Below are 20,383 nucleotides of genomic sequence, written 5' to 3'. Positions count from 1 at the left end.
ATTTTAATTTATTATTTATTATTATTACCTATGTAATATTGTTTTTAGAGGAGTTTCACCACAAAGCTTTGTCAACTGGACTTAAAATGTCACACATTACCCACGCAAACTAAACAAATGATTATTTTTCTTTGATTTTCAGAACCTTCAGGAAGTGTTCCACCACGGCTGGTCAGTAGGCCACCTGCAGAACTGACTGTGATGGAAGGAAGGGACGTGGAACTCACCTGTATTGCCCATGGGAATCCACCACCTACAGTCACGTAAGAATATATACCTGCTAGTAATGAAAAACGAATTTGTGAATATCGTTAAGTTGTCGCTTCCTGAACGGTGCTATATGTTATGTATATGTTATTTTTCAATACAAAATAATAGCATTTAAAATATATGATATCACTATAGTATGTATTGTTGCGTCGACGAATGTTGACAATACTTCTGTGAGTGGAAACGAAAACGAACTCAAACATATTATACAAAAAGGTATAAATGAGATACATAACATTTTTCGCAGTGCCCTAAAGTTGTGATTAATTATTGAGATGCACGTCGCGTGATATCACGCTGCCACGGCGACAAATTTAGTCTATGATTTCGTCATTTTGTAGAATATTTTGAACGATCACCATCTCTGTAAATTCAATGATGGAGAGTGCCAACCTAATGTGTTAGCATTTTGAACTATTATTCATTATCCATGCTAATGTCAATTAATTTTAACAGTTTCTAATTGTGCATACGTAATATTTTGAACAGAACCCAACCTGCATACCATAGGGCATAGATAATAGATATTAATTTAATAGAAAATTATATTAATTATTATATAAAATAGTCTTCTTCGGCCATATCCCCCCCCCCCCCCCCATTAGTTGGAGCATATTATGAACACCAAACGGCGCCTCCAAGAATCCATGTCGGTCGCCAGTCTTCTTGCTTCGTTCCAGATCAAACCAGCATCCCGTAGCTCCGCCGTATACACTCTATATATAGTATTTAGCGGCCGGAATCCGGTCGGCTTGAAGAACAGGCAAGCCAGGTTGAGGTTCTCTTCTGACATCCGCAGCACATGGCCAAGATAGGTCCAACGTCGCTTATTCATTCTCAGCGTGATGAGAGGCTGCTAGAATCTCCTCGTTGCTCCTAAAGTCATACCACCTACCGCACACCCAGTATCCGTCGCAAATATCTGTTTTTGAAGCTCAGTATACCTACGGTTGCTCTGAGCCTTTGTAAGGTGTCATGATTTGTTACCGTAAAGCAGCACCGTCAGAATGCAAGCGTTGAATAGGCGGCATTTGGTTTTGGCTGAGTACAATCGTGAGTCTCAGAATAGTAATATAGTAATAATAGAGCTATAATGAATTTTCATTATGAATTAATAATTATTTTCAGTTGGTACCGAGAAACCGATGGCCGAAGAGAAGCTGTAGCTGGCATGGGTGGTTCTGGAGGCACCAGCGGCCGCCTGGTGCTACGAGGAGTTACTGTTGATGTATCCGGACGCTGGGCTTGCAGAGCGGCGTCTCCTGGGGGAGAACAGACGGCTGTTACGACGCTGATTATCACGAAAGCCTTAGTTGTTTCTTTGGATCCTACGTTATTGGTAATAGTTGAATAATTGTGTGTAATGTGATTGTATTTGTCGAGTACCTACAAGTTGACCAAGTGACGTTGCATTATTATTTCTTTAATATTTCAAGTTTGGGACAGAGTTCCTTTGTCACTGGCACAGTCAGTTGGGCCAAATAAATTACAAATACGACACTGGTGACTGGTTATATGTAAATTGTACATAAAACATTTCACTGTGGCACAGTTCGCCGTGAGCTTTCTTATAGGAAAAAGATTGACCGTATACTATACGGTCTCCAATTTCATTAGATTCAATTTTCATAGCTCGTTTTGGCAAAATTCATGAATTCAAGAATGAAAACTTAATGTAACCTAACCAAACCTAAAAAATAATCCTGTATATCGGATATTTTCACAATTTGTTTGCTGTTGGCTTCCTGTAAAGTGTAAGCCGGCAAGAACCGTGTTTTATTTAGACATGAATTTTATTTCAGTACTATACGACCCAGAGAGGTATTTAATATACGGCCATATATTTCCGATACAACATTTCACGGTGAAGTGTGATACGGCGAACTGCATACGTACAAGTTTCCGGATACGCTGGTGACTCACTAAATCTCACCTTAAAAGAAGAAGGTTGATTTTTAGTAGCGATTAAGCTTGACAACTACTGTCGGACAACAAGAAATCGGCGATAACTCAGGAAGTCGCATATAAAAGATTTCTCAGTGACGTACCTGTCATGGCGGCAACGCATGATAGAGGCGGGTTTAAATAATGTATCGACTCTCCTTTTAGATGCGATTCCCTTTCTTCTTAGCAATAAACCAAAAGTTTACTAAAAATAATTCTAACACCACTCCTGATCGTTTTAGATACCTATATTTTACGTAAATTAGTAGATCTGTACACCACTGGACCGTGAAATGAAATGATAAATTTGAAAGCGGTCCTCATTTCAAAACGTAAGTGCGATTAGCTGTACTGTAGGGATTATTAGCTCACAGTTTTATTTAACACGTGGACAAGAAGTTCGTTATTCGACAATTATTAATACACATCGCATTCTCACAAAAGGTACACTCAGTAAGTCTATTAATCATTATCTCAGTAAAATATAATATAATATTAATATTATTGTATTCTCAAACTCACTTTCCATTACCAGGTAGTAAACTCCGGCGGCGCCGCAACCTTGAACTGCTCGGTGGATGGCGGATTACCAGGCGGCGATGTGGAGTGGGCTCGCGAAGGAAGGCCTCTGGCTGCAGGAGGCAGTGCCAGGAGACTGGTGCCCTCCAGGCTACTTCTTACTGGAGTCCGGAGAGAAGAAACTGGACTGTATCAGTGTTTCGTCAGGAGAGGGCTGGAAAGTGCGCAGGCTACTGCAGAAGTGAGACTTGGAGGTAACATTTAAAATATTAGTACTATATTATTATAATACCTACATCTATAACGCAACAAGACTACCACCTGAATAGTATCAATAAAAGTGACCTCCCATTGTGTCTTAACCATGAGTATTCAATAAATTTGTAGGTATTACTAATGCTCATGTATGTGTAGCAATCATACCACTCAGCATCACAAGGGTGACACACTTTAATAATTATTATGTACGTCTTGTTGTCAAAACAAAACAATGGAGCGGAAACGATTTTCAGCATTTTCTCAATCAAAACTAGATCAGTAGGGTATATTATGATATGTTTAACTGTGACAATATCTCTTGTTTTACTCAAATTGAGCCTCTTAGATGGTTGGGTATCTCCCATTTAAAGACATGGTCTAACCAACAGAGTAGTGTAACGTGTAAATATAGTTTGTGGTTGTAATATTCTTACCATGTACTATTTTGATAGGATATAACTCCGAAAACCATTCTCAATATCTTTCAAATATATCCGGCTTCCTCTCTCGTCTTTTTTGTCTATATGGGCCTGATGAAAGTTTTATAAAGCTTAATTTTACTGATCATCGAGAAGTCTTTTATATTATCTTCATAGTCAATGTCATTTTGATGAGTTAATGCAAGGGTAGTCAACCTGGTCCCTACCGCCCACTAGTGGGCATTTCAGCTTTCATGGTGGGCGGTAGGGGTTTTAAAAACATTTCCATTATGTTTTCATACATCATTATATTTCCCAAAAATGAGACCTTCGTTTGTTCCTCACAAAAATTGAGCCAGATATCCTGTATTTAGTTTCGCAGCATCAGCCTCAGTAATTTCATTAGACTTCTTGCTTCTATGTATGCAAAGTATAAATAAAAAGATAGAGTTAACTACAGTAAGTAAAGTTGTTTTATAAAGATTTATTCTGCCAAACTTAGCAAAATTCTGACAAAGTATTTGGTAAGTAATTATTATTATTATATGCTTTAACTTGCTGTAACTCTGCTTTATAAATTTTATAAAGTAAAATTACTTCCCTACTTTATAAATTGCCATTACTGTGTAACCGGTGGGTGGTTAGAAAATTTTACTACTAACAGAGATACAAAAGTGGACGGTAGGTATAAAAAGGTTGACTACCCCTGAGTTAACGAATGATTGATCCTAGAAGTATTCATCTATAACAAAACCTATTTTACATTTTATCATGTAATTTCAGATACACTACCGGAAATGGTGTACACCTTCATCGAGCAGGCTCTTCGTCCGGGTCCACCAGTTTCCTTGAGATGCTCTGCGTCAGGTGCACCGCCTCCTAGATTCACGTGGTTGCTGGATAATCAACCACTACAAGAATTACTTCCAACGCACAGGTCTAAACACGGGCCATTTTTAATTTAACTAATTTAATGTCGACTCTATTTTATAAAATTGTCATTCACCCTCACCTACTAACAATTGAATGCTGAGAGAACAATTAAATGTATATTTTTTCTATTAATTTTAATTAGTTTGAATTGTACTCAATTCGTATTTTATCTGTATTAAAAATATCATGAAATATAAAATAATAATATTGCATATCATTGTACTGTATTATGTCTAGTGGCGGTTTTCCTTGAAACACAGAAGACAAAAAGTTCTAAAATCTTAACCAGTTCCATATTTTTGACAGTAAGTTTTAGATGTTTATGATTCTTAACTATTTTTTTAAAAATACCCGATGTACCTACTCAATTATTACAGGTTTTCCATTGGTCAGTATGTGGAGAGAACAGGGGATGTCATAAGCCATCTCAACATATCAAGTGCACGAGCGGAAGACGGTGGACTCTACTCTTGTCGAGCATCCAACTCTATTGGAGAAACTGAGCATGGTGCAAGACTTAACATTTACGGTAAATTGATTAAGTTTCTCAAATTTATTACATTAACAGATTCTCGGGTCAACCGTCTGCCAAGATCGCCCTCGATCATGATAAGTCACCTTTGAGTCGTCCCTGAAGTCGTGACCGAATTGAAACAAATCCTATTTTTTGGACAAGATCATGTCGAAAGTCACCGAGAACGTACGGATTTCCGTTATTATCATTATTATCTGTAATTTATCCGAATTAGCGTTGAGCTTCCAAGTCTGGTCAGACTTTCGGGTCCATCGGTTCCATCATCCCGTTGCTCCACTGTATACACTCTGTGGATAGTAATAACGGCCTTCCAATACGAAGTCAAGAGCCTATTTTATCAGCCCTTTCTTCAAAATCTTTCAAAAACTTCCAAAAATTTTTAAAATGGTGTTAGTACTCGTACCTTTATTCCCAATATATCTGGAGTCGTCACAGAATTGAAACAATTCCTATTAATTTTATGGACACGATCATGTCGAAAATCACCAAGAATGTACGGATTTCCGTTATTATCATTATTATCCGTAATTTATCCGAATTAGAATTTTTTTTTTTATATTACGTTTCCATAATGAAGGATGTCTGACAGTGACTTAATAGTCAATAATAATACAAAATACAAATAAGATTCTAGTAAATAAAATCAGCAACTCATTATTAAATTTGTCTAAATTTATTGTTAACACGCAACTGAGCGTATTTATCAAGCATCAACACGATTGAGTTGGTAGCTAAATCGTTCCATGTAGCTGCTATGTAAAGTCGACGATTGCTCACCATGAACGTTGAATCTGCTCGGGTCTGCAAGTCTGCTGATGTAATAAGGCCTTGATTCCCAACTCTTAATAAATATATATTCTGTATGTTGGCAGTCACGACACCCACGGTGGCCACGCGGCTTAAGCGTTGGACTATAAATCCGTGGGTCCCAGGTTCGAACCCTGGGTCTGGCAAGTACACAAGTACACATATTGTTTTTCAATTTGTGTGTGTCAGGGTATGGACCTAATAGGTTGCGCAAGTGGCTGACATCCATTTCTCGTAAAAAACAAAAAATCTGTCAATACATACCTCCACTCTGTGGAGGCCCATATGATCCTATCAGGATCGGACATGGTCGAAAAAAAAAATGTTGGCAGCACTGAACACACTTTTATGAATATAAAGCAAATAGCAGCTTGCCGTTGACGCTCTTGTATTGTTGTGCAAAATGGTATGGGTACCTAGTGATTGTATAATTTTTTTAATTGTTCTAGGACCACCCTATATTCGATTTGTAGCACCTCATAGAGCCGTGGCGGGTTCTAATATTACAATCTACTGTCCATATTCTGGATACCCAATAAGGTTTGTCCTTTTTTTTTTAATAATACTTATATTATAATACTTCTAGGTATATATATTATATATAGCACACCTAAGTATAACTTTGTTTTAATTAAAAAAAAAAAAAAAAATCGGCAACAACAATTCTCGAGATTCTCAATAATTTGTGGAGAAACAAGAATTTTGAGATTTTTTGAATATACATGTCCACCTCTTAGTTTCTGTATATTATGGACACTATTTTTCCAATATATCGTATCCTATTTGTTATTTTAAAAAATGTGTTATTTTTTAATGTCATGTTTCCCGATCCATTTAATATTATGCCAAGTGACTCAATTTTGGGTACTCAACCCTGCAAGTCACAAAAGGTCAAAATTAATTTAAAAAATACCAAAATTGCATTAATATTCTTCTCTTCATAAAAGAATTTTGTTACAGTACCAATCTTAATAAATAATTATTTAATTTTATACTTTCATTAGTGGGGTGAAATGGGAACGGCAAGGAGCAGCAGTAGGTGCTGGATTACGACATGGTGCTGACGATGAAGGCGGCCTCAGGGTTTATTCAGTGAGCCCTACAGACGCCGGTGCGTACACATGCTCAGTGGCCAGTCCTGCTGGAGAACTCGCTAGAAGGGACCTCACGCTCATTGTACTCAGTAAGCCATTGTTCCTATAACCCTATTTATATACAAGCAAAATAGTTTCGCCTGTCTGACACACATTGAGAAAACTAATAATAATTATAATAATAAAAATTATCATAAAAAATGACGTGTAATAATAAGTTGAAATACTACCTCCAACGAACACTCATTTTATAGTATAATGATTCCTAACCAGGTTCTGCAGAACCACGGAGCTTTGGGATTTTGCAAAAGTTACGGCTTAAACCAAATTTGGTAATAAAGTAATATTTAAGTGTAAAGCAAAAATGAAGATTTCAGTTATCAGTACTGAAGGTCAGCACCTACTATGCACTGTTTATTTTATTTATGCTAAAGCGGTTAAAATCTCAATTCATTGTTAAGTGTAGGTATATTTATTGGCCTGCCCAATAGCTTTGGAGAAAAGGCGTGTTACCTCTTTAATATTATTATTATTATAAATTAACAGTGGCATCTGTGAATAAAAACTGTAACTATTTTGTTAGCACACTTTATCCACTGCAAAGAACTGTAGGTTTTTAAATAAAATTTTATTCAAACTGCCTACTGCTGCATAATATGTATATTTTATTATACTATGACATGGACCTTTGTCAGTCGGGTATGGGTTCCTCGATTCTCTAGAAAATAAGAGTTCTGTCAAATAAAAAGGTTAAGAATCTCTTTTCTAGAAGTTTTATTTTAATTTTAGATAATTAAATGTTTTTAGATACCTACATATTGATAATTAGAATACTTCTAAATGTTAATTTTCAGCCAATTTAATCTAATTACTTATCTATTTACAGTACACCCACGGTGGCCGCACGAGGCTTAAGTGTTGTACTATCACACTGTGGGTCCCAGGTTCGAATCCTGGATCTGGCAAGTACGCATATTGTTTTTCAATTTGTGTGTGAGTCAGGGTATGGACCTAATAGGTTGAGCAAGTGGCTGACATCCATTTCTCGTAAAAAACAAAATCTGTTAATACAAACCTCTACTCTGTGGAGGCCCATATGATCTTATTAGGATCGGACATGGTCGGAAACAGTTAAGTAGCACTTCACGTCGACTTCAATTATTAATTTTGTATTAATGTATGTTTTTCAGAACCTCCTCAGTTGGCGCCATTTGTTTTCCCGTCAAATGTGGAAGAAGGAAGTAACATCCAAGCAACCTGCAGCGTCATGTCAGGAGACCAACCCATCTATTTCTCTTGGTTTAAAGATAATCTACCAATTCCAACATCACTGGACGTAAGTTGTAACTTGATCATAACTACGATAATCTAAGATGTTTTTTTTATAAAATAAGTGCAAAAGCCCATAAATATGCATTTATTTATGAAGTATGCACTAATGTCTCAAATATGCTCTAACGTCCGAAATATGCATTTATATGCACAATAAAAATTATTTTTTTGATTCTGCGTATCTCAAAAAGGATTTCTGTGCAACTCTCATAACTGTGCATACACACTAACAAAACTGCACTAGCATATAAATCCGGTCCCCAATAATATTTTTAACAGAAACTTATAGGAGTATTCCTTATCTTCGTTTATTCCTTTCCGCTCTGAGAATGGAAATCATGAGACGAATATTATTCTTTACTATAAAAACACCTAGGCGAGGTTTTTCCGTTTTATATTATTTTATTCTACCAAGTCTGCGAGACTCGAAATATTTTTTCATTTAATTAAATTTATTATTAATTTACGCAGTGACATCTGTGAGTTAATCTCACAACTATTTACAAATTCTTTTATATAAATTACACAGATGTCACTATACTGAATTACAGTCATCGATTACAATAAAATTATTTTTCCTGTATTAGGTGGAACAAAGGAGTGTGGAATTTTTCAGTCTTCTCATTATCAAAGAAGTCAGCTCAATGCACAGCGGGACATACACTTGCGTTGCAAGCAATAGCGCTGCGAAAGCCAATTATTCTTCACAGTTGGTAGTGCGAGGTGAGGACTAAATTATAATTTTATTAAATGATGAAATAATGTATTATTAACCTCGTATATTATATTAATAAAAATTTGTTTTAAATTTTAATATAATAGTAAAAATGTTCTGGGGGCAGATATCAGTGTGCTCGAAGAATTATTGTTTTAAGCGTCCTTTGCATACTATCACGTGATGTCACAGTAAGCTGCCACTACGGGCAAAAAGTGTGTAATGTCATTTTTATTGGTGTTAAAAATGTTATCAGACTGAAGCTCCCATCCCGTAGCACATTTTGAACCTTTAAACGAATATTGTCAGTTAGCAAAATCTGCCGAAATCACCAGAACAACAATGAGTTCACCTCACGCGTACCGCACTGCATCGACACCCGCATAACTCAATGAACGTTTTTTATCATTTTTTACATGCCTACACATTTTCGACTCATGTCGTGTGTTTTTTGTTTTTAGCGGTTGGCACTATGTATTTTCTATAAGAATGTTGTCTATTATCTATGGTTTGCAAGTCAGGTTCTATTCAAAATATTGTCTATGGATAAAATATCGCAAGTAATTTTAACGTACGCATACGTAGAAACTGTTAAAACTAATTGAAACTAGCATGAAAAATTAAAAATAATTCAAAATACTAAGACATTAGAGTTGGCACTCTCCATCATTGAATTTACAGAGATCGTGATCCTGTACTGTGGAACGGAATACGACATGACGTTTATAGAAGTCATATTTTGGATTAAAACAATATGTTCCCTGCTACTTGTGTCACGGTGCAAACATATTTCCATTAGATAGTGTCGTAACTCATTTCTATATATTATCTAAATCGAAAATTTAAAAAAAAAAAAAATTTATAGGTATCACTAACATGTGTCCGCGAATGTGTTAAATGGTTCCATTATACTCGCATATGTGGCGATCACACGTCTAGGAGTGTCCTTATATTATGTCTATTGAAGAAGAGTTCTCTAACTGGCCTATCAGTTTCTTAGCTTTCGAAATGTTTCAAAACGTAACATTTCAAGCAGTGCCAGAAAATTTGTATAGGGAAAAGCATGTAAATTTATAAAGAAATAATATTATAATTTTTACATTCACAGTTGCACCGCAATGGATTTTTGAGCCTCAAGATATTTCCACATTGATAGGGACTCCGATGAATGTTCACTGCGCTGCCAGAGGATTCCCAACACCACAAATATCCTGGATGAAAGGACAAGGTTAACTAGTCTTATTTTGAAAATTTAATCTTATCGCGCCTGTACGTGCATGGATTTACTTGAACCAATAGTGTGTATTTTAAACTAACGCGATAATAACTTTTTACACGTAAAAATGCTGACTGTCTCGCCAATCTCATTCTTCAATAGTAAACGAGATACTGTATGGTACTATTTGACAGGTCGTGAAAATCGGTTAACCTCAAAATGAGTCTGCGCTGTGTAGTTCGTTTTTTTAATGACAGGTTCACCACTATTGTTCTACTGCGCTGAAAATTCAGAAACTTCTGAACTTTTTCGATCAACTTACAATTTACACGATAAAACGTGTTTACACGTTGACACATACCTGTTATCAACAGGCTTTTCTAGGTGTTTATAAATATTAAATAAAAGCAGGCCGAACCGTTACCCTGATCTCTGTAAACAATTGAATAAAACACCTGATCTGATTCCCTGCTCAACTACTTAGATGTTTTATTCTTATGTAAAGTCTTTCGTCCGGTATATGGAAGTAACATGCCGGACGAAGATGAAAAGCAAACGTTAAGGTAATATTAAAGTATGAAAGATGATGTACGCAATCAATAGTTTAAGAATATAATAAATTTGTTTTATAAAAAAAGCTATAATAGCTATAAGAAATAAAATGTTTAGTTATAAGGTTTAAATGGAGGAATGAAATAAATTCAAATATCATAATTTTTCCGCGCATTGCGCAACGCTGAACTCATTACGCGCCGGCACTGAGGTTCACCTCGTGATTTGTCAAATCAAAAGATCATCCGATCGGATTTGACCGATCACGGGGGTTCCTTAAAAAGCTGGCTTGGGTTGAAGAGTGGTAGAAGAACCCCGTGGCGAGCAGTGGGCGTCTTTTGGTCAAAGCGAACAGACCTGAATCACTGTAACTCTGTAAAAACCCGAAAATAATCTTTTGTAAAACTAACCATGAAATGAAAATAATTCGTGATCAGAATGGTAATGATAAATTATTTATTTAATAATTAATTACTTGGATTGCTTTAGGTCAAACATCACAGAATTATCAATCTTTGGATCAGATGGACTTAAGGCCAACAATAATCCTGGACAACGGAACCCTCTCCATTCAATCAGCCAGTCCTCACGATGAGGGTCACTACCTCTGCAAAGCAACTAATGATATCGGTCCCGGACTTAGCAAGGCTATTATAATCAGTGTCAATGGTGAATACGAAATAAATATCATTTCAATATTATTACAAATAGTTACTATTGTGTTTTTATTAATATGAGTTTTATTTGTATTTTAGAGCCACCAAGATTTGAACATGGCTCCAAAAACATATCGACAAGGCGCGGTGATTCAGCTACTCTAATTTGCGAAGTGTACGGAGATAATCCTATTCAGGTTATTTGGACTCACAATATGAACAGACTGGATGCTAATAACTATAGGTTGGTAATACTATATACAGTGGAACCTTGATTTTATATACCCAGAATTCACATGTTCCCGCTTTTTGCGTATAGTTTCTTAAGTCTTCATAATAATTAATTAATTATTATCGATACATTACTAGGTACCTACACATTATGTTGTACAGTGTAACCCTGATCTACCATTCTCGCATAAATCGTTTTCCCGCACGGATTGTTCATTTTTGAAAGTCCCGCCAAACACCCATAAGAACAATGTTAAATACCGTTCCCCGATTTATCGTTTTCCTCGCTCTATTGTCTAAATATTATGGTCCCGTCACAAATATTATCCCGGTTGACCGTTTTTGTTGTATATTTTTCATTTTGCCCCCACGATAGCCGCGCGGCTTAAGCGTTGGCCTATTGCGTCGTGGGCCTCAGGTTCGAATCCTGGGTCTGACAAGTACACATATTGTTTTTCAATTTGTGTATGAATCAGAGTATGGACCTAATAGTTTGAGCAAGTGGCTGACATCCATTTCTCGTAAAAACAAAATCTGTCAATACAAACCTCCACCCTGTGGAGGCCCATATGATCTTATTAGGATCAGACATGGTCGAAAGAAGAAGAAGAATTTTGCATTTCACTTTCGTAGAATTGTTCATGATAGATATATACAGACCTTTCAGTCGCGTTGCTTTGTTTGCACAGGTCGATCGGCGCTCAGGCTTGCCTCGCATCTCGTATCACGAATTTTTATAAGTTTCAACTAAAATGCTCCTCATGAAAAAAACTAGAACTCTAGCTGAGAAACTGAAAATGACATCGAAAAAAATCCAGGATAAAAATGAGTTTTTTTAAATTTTTTTATATATCCCGCATTTATCGTTTCCCGCATTATTTGTCGTCTTTTTTTAGGGTCCCTTGAAAACCGTAGAATCGGGGTTACACTGGATGCGCAGTTTTATTTGTTTTGGGAATCGAATTTGAAAACTTCCAATTCATGATTGACAATTTTGTATGAATAATCTGCGTGGTATCTCTGTACCCATCAATGACCCATAGTTGGGGTGGAGACAAAGATACAATTACGAGCTCTATGTTTTGTATGGGAACCCGCATTATTTGTTGAATAAAAAAAATAGTTTATTAAATTATTAGTTAGTGTAAGAATGTTAAAACTAAAACCAGCTGCCGTAATTAGCTAAATTTCAATGTGCTTCAGTTGTATGACCACTAGTTAATTTCATCATAATTAGTTAACAAGCAAGTGGTTAGATTGGTAAAGCACATTGGCTAGAATTCGATAGAAACAGTTCTGTCCAGAGTTTTATTATTGGTATATTTTTGTGGTATTTTCTAATAATTATGTGTTGACCATTATTATTGGTATTACTTTATTGTAATGATGTAAATTGATTATTCAAGGTTAATAATATCGGAGGCGAAAACTGAATCAGGCATGCGGTCTCAGCTTTCTGTGAGGCAAGCTGATCGCCAGGATTCAGGACTTTACAAATGTCAGGCAGAAAACGCTTTCGGGAGGAGCGAGTTGGTCATTTACCTAGCAGTTCAAGGTAGGTACAGAAAAAATAGAATATTATCATATATGAGGCGTCTAATTACAAAAAACGACAAGTCCACAATTCGATATTTGCGGGAAACAACGCTTTTATGTTTCAAGCTTCAATTATTTGTTTTAACATAAGATTATTTTTTCCGTTGTATTCTATGTCGAAATTAGAACCAAATGGCAATTTGTTTCAGCTGATAAACTCTTAAATGTAAAAAACATAGGCAAAATAAAATTGGACAGCGCTACTTGTACCTCACTTTTAAATTTATTCCGCATAAGGCACATATTTCCGTGGCACTGTCATGAGTTTACCAGATGCTACAGCATGGGAGACGCCATTTACAATATTGAACGTTCCCTCATTGGTTGACTTAAATACGCGCAAAATCAACCAAGCTTTAAATAATATGAAACACAGACTTGGCGCTTTTTGTAATAAATTGAGAAACTTAAAATATTTTTTTTTGTAGGGTTATGTCGCGTTTTGGAATTTATAGATCAATACGTATTGTATAAAATTATACAAAAAATACGTGCATATTTTTTTCTCGATTTTGACTAAATGTGGACTTATCGCTTTTTGGGATTAGACGCCTCATATGTACCATTATAATTTTTGTCAAACAAGTCTGTTTAGTGTGTTTGGATAACACTAGTTTATACCCAAAGCTTCAAGGTAGAGTATTTACAAATGGCTATCCTGAGGTCCGATTTGTTGCATTACCTGTAGACTAAACGGATAAATTCAATAATAAATCATATCAATGTTCGTCAAGTAATTTTCATAATATTAATATTCCTTCCGATGATTAAAAAAACATCACTCCCAAACAAACATAATATGGGTCTCCACCTTAGAATTTGGGCCATAACTAGAAAGAGCCTTATAATAATGTTATTTATATTATGGCGTGAAGCATGGTTAAGTTGATAAACTCCACTAATATGTTGCCATTCCGATTTTCTTATTTTCGCAATATGGCAGCCATTTTTTATGTTTATTTTGATTACTTACTCGAGTACGGTAATTTTATACAGTTTTACACAAGTTTTTCATGATTTTTCAACTAAATAATAATGCCAAATACAATAAAGTGTGGTATTATTGGGTGCTTATCCACTCACTGTGACAGATTGTCTTTTAATAAGTCATGAAAATTAGCAAATAAGTGACATAGCGGTAGTGAGAAGGTCTCTGCAAATGAACCTGCAGTACAAAGTCACTTATTATAATAGCTGAATTGAGGCGTCTAATTCCAAAAAGCGATAAGTCCACATTTGGTCAAAATCGAGAAAAAAATACGCACCTATTCTTTGTATAATTTTACACAATACGTATTGATCTATAAATTCCAAAACGCGACATAACCCTATGAAAAAAAAAATTTTAAGTCTCGATTTATTACAAAAAGCGCCAAGTCTGTGTTTCATATTATTTAAAGCTTGGTTGATTTCGCACGTGTTTAAGTCAACCAATAAGGGAACGTTCAATATTGAAAAGGGCGTCTCCCATGCTGTAGCATCTGGTAAACTCATGACAGTGCCACGGAAATATGTGCCTTATGCGGAGTAAATTAAAAAGTAAGGTAAAAATAGCGCTAGGTCCAATTTTATTTTGCCTATATTTATTACATTTAAAAGTTTATCGGCTGAAACAAATTGTCATTTGGTGCTAATTTCGACATAGAATACAACGGAAAAAATAATCTCACATTAAAACAAATAATTGAAGCTTAAAACATAAAAATGTTGTTTCCCGAAAATATTGAATTGTGGACTTGTCGCTTTTTGTAATTAGACGCCTCAATTCATATGTGAACCATTAGTCCTTTTTTAATTTCAATTTCATACATTTAGGATCCATCTCTAGAGAAGTAGGTTTTCAGCATCTTTGGTTTCCACAGAGAGAAGATTATCTTAACTTTTTCACCGTCAGCCAAATTTTACTAGGTAGATACCTCTAGCACAGCTATTTTTGGAATAAAATAAATCACATGAGAATTAATATGACATACGCATAGAATGATGAAACGTTGTGAAAGATTACGAAATTGACACGTTTCTCTATTTATTCGTCAACATTTTTACACTAAAATATACATAAACCATTACTAACTAACCTTGGTATAACGTAGACAAGATCTTGCAAGTTAATTCGCTTAAGGCTTGACAGTTCATAAAAACTTTGACGAATAAACTCAATCATGGCACTTAAAGGGTTGAAAGGCTTTTTTTACTGTTGTGAATGGTTGTTCTCAAGAATTTGTGTTGTGTATCAAAATTATAAAACTATTAAAATTCTGCCAATATCTATAATTATGTTTATAATTAGTTGCCATATGAAAAAATGACACAAATAATGTTAAAAAATAATAATTCTAGAGCGCCCTGACCCTCCATCATCCTTGGAAGTAGTTGAAGTGGGCAGCAGACTGGTCCGGCTAGCATGGCGCCGTCCCTTTGATGGAAACAGTCCAGTTCTCTCGTACTTAGTCCAACATAGACCGATGCCTCAGGCCACAGAATGGGATACAGCTCTCACCACAAATGTTACCATTCCAGCCAGACAGAGGATTGACGAAAGGTTAGTTTATCTGAGAGTTAGATATTTGAAAATTTTTAGGTCAAAATAATATTGTGTTTGCCGATTTTTATCTCATAAAGACACTTTTTCATGTGCCCTAAACCATCAATTTCTATACCGGTTAACCGGGTAACCGCGCGTTTTTAAACTAACTGAAAACCGGGTAATTTTATGTGGTTCATCATCATCATCATCAGCCTGAATCTATCCACTGCTGGATGAAGGCCTCTTCAAGCTGCTTCCACTTCTATCGGTCCTGTGCATTGCGTTGCCACGTATTTCTGCAGAACTTTATCATTTCATCAATCCAGCAGCCTCTAGGTCTACCTTACGGACGCTTTGTACTTCTTGGATACCACTGGATGACTAGATTTGTCCAACGATTGTCTCTTCTTCGAGCTGTGTCCAACCCATCTCCATTTAAGGCTTTTAATAAACTCTATGACATTGCAAACCCTTGTCTGCTTCCTTATCAACTCATTCCTCTTTTTGTCCTTTCGCATTATGCCCAGCATGCACCTCTCCATACCACGTTGTGCTACTCTAAGTTTCTGGATCTCTCTTTTACTTAGGGTCCATGTTTCACACCCATATGTGATCACGAGAAGCACACACTGGTTGAACACTTTGCGCTTTAGGCACAGTGGAAGGTCACTTTTGAAGACATTATTCAGGCGGCCAAAAGCACTCCATGCGGTTGCTTATGCGGTTAACTGACCGAATTTTTAGTAGGTATTTGTACGAACAAAAAATTTGAATTATCTTTACTGTACAGCACGGCATAACCGTGTCCGAAAACTTGTATGCACGCAGTTTGCCCTAGCACACTTCACCGTGAAATGTTGTATCATCGGAACTATATAGCCGTATATTAAAGACCGTCCAACCTCTTTGGGTCGTATAGTACTAACATAAAATTCGTATAAGAATATCACACAATCTGTCATATTGCAGTATTGAATATGGCGGACAAACTGGTCGGGAACAGGCGGTAGTTGGAGGTCTTCACCCTGCAAGTACTTACGTCCTCCGGATGCTTGCCATCAATCAAATTGATCAGAGCTCCTTCACGGATTCTGTTGTTGCCAAAACGCAAGAAGAAGGTAGTTTTTTCTAAGATATTTATATTTTACCTTTATGCTAGTCAGCATGTCATATTTGTGATTTCATATTGCATTGCTGCCAAAAGTTAGTTAGTCAATAATGTCGGTATTTAGAGTTGACAACGGATTATGTATCTGTATAATATAGAACATGCACATAAAGCACAAAGAAATTAGCATTATGCCTGATTTTAGAGGGCATGTCAATCTTTCAAATTGCAATTACTCCATCACCTGATTTCGAGATTTACCAACTTTTGGCAGTAACGCCACAATATAAGAAGAATAAAAATACAGTCGTTCAGTTACAATGAGTGGTAAATTTTGGAGCAACTTAATTTAAGAATTTCGAAGAGGCAAGAGAACAAAACAGTTTTACTAGATCACTGTGAAGATTCGTAATTTTGCAGAGTCGAGTCACCGGACAATAGTAACCTAGATTGGTTTTGTATGTTTGAATGTGTAGAAGTGAAAAGATGTGAAGAAGACAAAAAACATTTTTATAGATAGATGTATGTATGTTAAATAAAAATATATTTTTTAGCTCCACTAGACCCTCCACGGAATGTCCAAGTACAAGCAGCCGGGCCTGGAGAGATTTTAATTACATGGCAGGTTAGCCAACATCTCTATAATCGATAATAGTGTGTAGTTTGTTATAAATGAATGAATCCACAATGCTAAAAAACTTGCAGGTAAATTAATCCTTAGTCAAAGTAATCTTTTATAGTTTCATTTTCATATATTTAAGGTCTGTCAATATAGAGAAAGGATTCTTTATATTTACAATAATCGTAATATTATGTAGTTAATTAATTTATTGAACTCTAGGCTCCGTCTCGTGAGAAATGGAACGGTGAACTCCTCGGCTATACGGTACGATGGCAAGAAGCTTCCACCAACTCCAGTTCAGCAATCACTGGTATGCCCATCTCTAACTCAGGGACAGCCACAAGTCGAGTGGCTCGAGTAAGCGGCTGGGCAAATGGGCGCTTCACAGCGACCGGCTTGGCCAAGTTCACCAGGTATGCTGTCAGTGTGACGGCCTTCAACAGTGTCGCCGCAGGACCTGCCAGTGTTCCAGCATTTGCTACTACTCTAGAAGGAGGTATACTATACTAATATTCAACTTTTCTAATTGATGAATTAAAATAACAGGACCAAAAAATTATTAACGGTAGCCTGCATCATGGAGTTAGACGTATGTTCGAACGTAGAACACGTCTTGGGGTGACGGGTTGAGAAATGAATTAATGATTATGTTGATTGACTTCATTTGAAATGTAGTATTTTAGATACATCTCGTTAAAGCAAAGCCGCAAACATCTCACTTGTGTAGCTCCGACACATTGTTTCTGGGTTACAGGCGGTTGATGTTCACAGACTGAGCAATTCGGGCTTATCTTACGCCGCCGCCTTCCTCCCTGCACGCTTTCATGCACCTTTGACTTTCCAACGGAATATCACTTGTTACTATCCGCAGATGAATTGATTAGTTATAAGTATTAAAAATTATTGCAAATTTCGTAGCACCATAATTGCGCCCGATTTGATTCAGACTCCGATGAATGTTCAATACGCTGCCAAAGGATTCCCAAAACCACAAATATCCTAGACAAAAGAACATGGTCAACTAGTCTTATTTTCAAAATTAAATCTTATAGCGCCTGTTATGTACACGTGCATGGATTTACTTGCAGCAATAGTGTGTATTTTAAACTATCGTGATAATAACTATTTACACGTAAAAATGCTGACTGTCTCGCCAATCTCATTCTTGAAGAGTAAATGAGACTCAATGTTGTCATTTTATAGTAGTATTTGACAGGTCGTGAAAATCGCGAGTCTGTGCGGTGTATTTGGTTTGGTTCGCTACTATCGTTCTACTGCGCAGGCTATAGATATAGAACAAAAATCCTAACTGTCGTGTGAAAATTCAAAAGCTTCCGAACTTTTTTGATTCATACATGCAATCTTGCAACTTGCATGATAATAAATTAAGTTTAGATGTGTATTTTCTCATTATGGTCGCGAAAATACGTACTATCAGCAGTAACTCCATGCATGTGTATACGGTGTTTAACTCCAGGATGGCACCCCATATGGTACCAATTTAAAATATGTATTCTATGTCAATATTTTTCATACTCATATTTCATATTCAGTTCCAGAAGCACCACCTGAAGATATTGCATGTGCATCGCTATCGTCACAAAGCATCAAGGTGTCATGGCGTCCGCCGCCAGTCATGTATCATGGCGGAGTCATCCAAGGATACAAAGTTCACTTCAGACCAGTTCAAACTAACGAAAACAGTGAGAAGTTTATTCTATTTCAATTACTTACTCGAGACGTTCCGATCAAGCAAAAATTAATTCTCAATAAAAACAATAATTCATAATTCACGTATATTTATTGTGAAATTACAGTGGAGCAGTGGTCTGAGAGTGAAATAAAGAGAACTGCCGGCCATGACACTCAGCTACATGCCCTTCGGCCATACACCACGTATGCCCTCCAGCTGAGAGCGTACACCAGCGCTGGAGATGGGGCTCCCAGCAATCCTATTCACTGCACTACTGATGAAGATGGTAAGAATTCTTCAGTAACACGTCACACACGTGATATTATTTTGAATCCAAGGCCTGAATAAAAACGATGCATGAGTGCGAGTGAGAAAGTATTCGGCACCCTTAAATTCTCTGCGACACGCGCTAGAGTAAGATAAAAGGTCTACATATTTTTGAGTCGGTTTCCAAAAGTATCGCTGGCAAATCGTTGTGAATCGTTTCACGTAGCATCGATAATCTGCGAGTTCGTGTTTCTAAATTTGCTATTTTTTGTGTTAAACATAAAGTCAGTGGTATATATTTTTAGTTAATTAAGTAGGAAAGATGGTTCTGCGTGTTGTATTAAAATATGGTAGCCGTACTGATAAGCAAGAAGATGGTATTACGTTTCATAGGTAAGTTGATACATGTTCGTGACAATTTATTTGTATATTTTTATTTATTTTAATATCAGTGACCTAGTGTTTCTTTAAAATAACTTAAGTTATGGATATCTTTACCTAATGGTTGCATTTTGACCGCTTAAATATACTATATAACGTAAAAAAATAGAAAATTATATTTTAATTCTGAGCGTTTAGTGCGAGCACTTTGGGCGAGCACTAGCGAAATGGTCTATGGTCTCGAACATTTGTAGGCGAATGCGTTCGCTCGCCCACAAACCAAACGCACGGCACGTAGCTTCATTTAGCAATGCAACGGTCTATGCAACTATGCAATATAGTCTATGTTTGAATCCCAATTATAATGTTGGATGCTTCCCATGCAAAGCAGAATTTGATTTATGACGTCATCGTCGACGTCATAGAGGGGGGTGCCCTACCTTAAAATGTGAATACCCTCTTGAAAAAATAGTCAATACACAGTAATATCTCTTATATTGTAATTTTTACCGGGTTTTTGTGACGTCGTCTTAATTGACACGCAACTTTTTAATTCAAATTTTATTTTAGTTACAGCCCTACATACACAATGATATAAAACTGTATGATTTATTAATAATTTTTAAAGCCACGGCAACAAATAATAGTGTTTCATAATAGTACATCACGTATTCACATCAACAAATCGTCTATGTTCTGGCAGAACAC

General features: G+C 36.3%; 1 protein-coding gene across 1 annotated transcript in view; it reads left to right on the top strand.

Annotated features, from left to right (window-relative positions):
• LOC147070292 (cell adhesion molecule Dscam1-like) overlaps positions 1–20,383 on the top strand; it is a 122,353-nt gene that overhangs the window by 84,805 nt on the left and 17,165 nt on the right. The window contains exons 2-19 of the mRNA XM_085949873.1: positions 143–263; positions 1,399–1,609; positions 2,750–2,987; positions 4,194–4,347; positions 4,721–4,872; positions 6,135–6,225; positions 6,690–6,868; positions 7,970–8,115; positions 8,699–8,834; positions 9,935–10,054; positions 11,084–11,263; positions 11,350–11,494; positions 12,888–13,036; positions 15,418–15,619; positions 16,574–16,700; positions 17,554–17,830; positions 18,888–19,037; positions 19,152–19,313. Of these exons, the coding sequence (XP_085805999.1) occupies positions 143–263; positions 1,399–1,609; positions 2,750–2,987; positions 4,194–4,347; positions 4,721–4,872; positions 6,135–6,225; positions 6,690–6,868; positions 7,970–8,115; positions 8,699–8,834; positions 9,935–10,054; positions 11,084–11,263; positions 11,350–11,494; positions 12,888–13,036; positions 15,418–15,619; positions 16,574–16,700; positions 17,554–17,830; positions 18,888–19,037; positions 19,152–19,313 (2,940 nt within the window). The remainder of the gene's footprint in view (positions 1–142; positions 264–1,398; positions 1,610–2,749; positions 2,988–4,193; positions 4,348–4,720; positions 4,873–6,134; positions 6,226–6,689; positions 6,869–7,969; positions 8,116–8,698; positions 8,835–9,934; positions 10,055–11,083; positions 11,264–11,349; positions 11,495–12,887; positions 13,037–15,417; positions 15,620–16,573; positions 16,701–17,553; positions 17,831–18,887; positions 19,038–19,151; positions 19,314–20,383) is intronic.

The sequence above is a fragment of the Rhyacophila brunnea genome, unplaced genomic scaffold, assembly GCF_057557595.1.
Source record: "Rhyacophila brunnea isolate RB1 unplaced genomic scaffold, BYU_Rbru_1.0 scaffold_22, whole genome shotgun sequence".
In the NCBI taxonomy this organism is placed as follows: Eukaryota; Metazoa; Arthropoda; class Insecta; order Trichoptera; family Rhyacophilidae; genus Rhyacophila; species Rhyacophila brunnea.
Note: the sequence above shows the minus strand (reverse complement) of the source record. Positions and strands in the feature narration are given on the sequence as shown.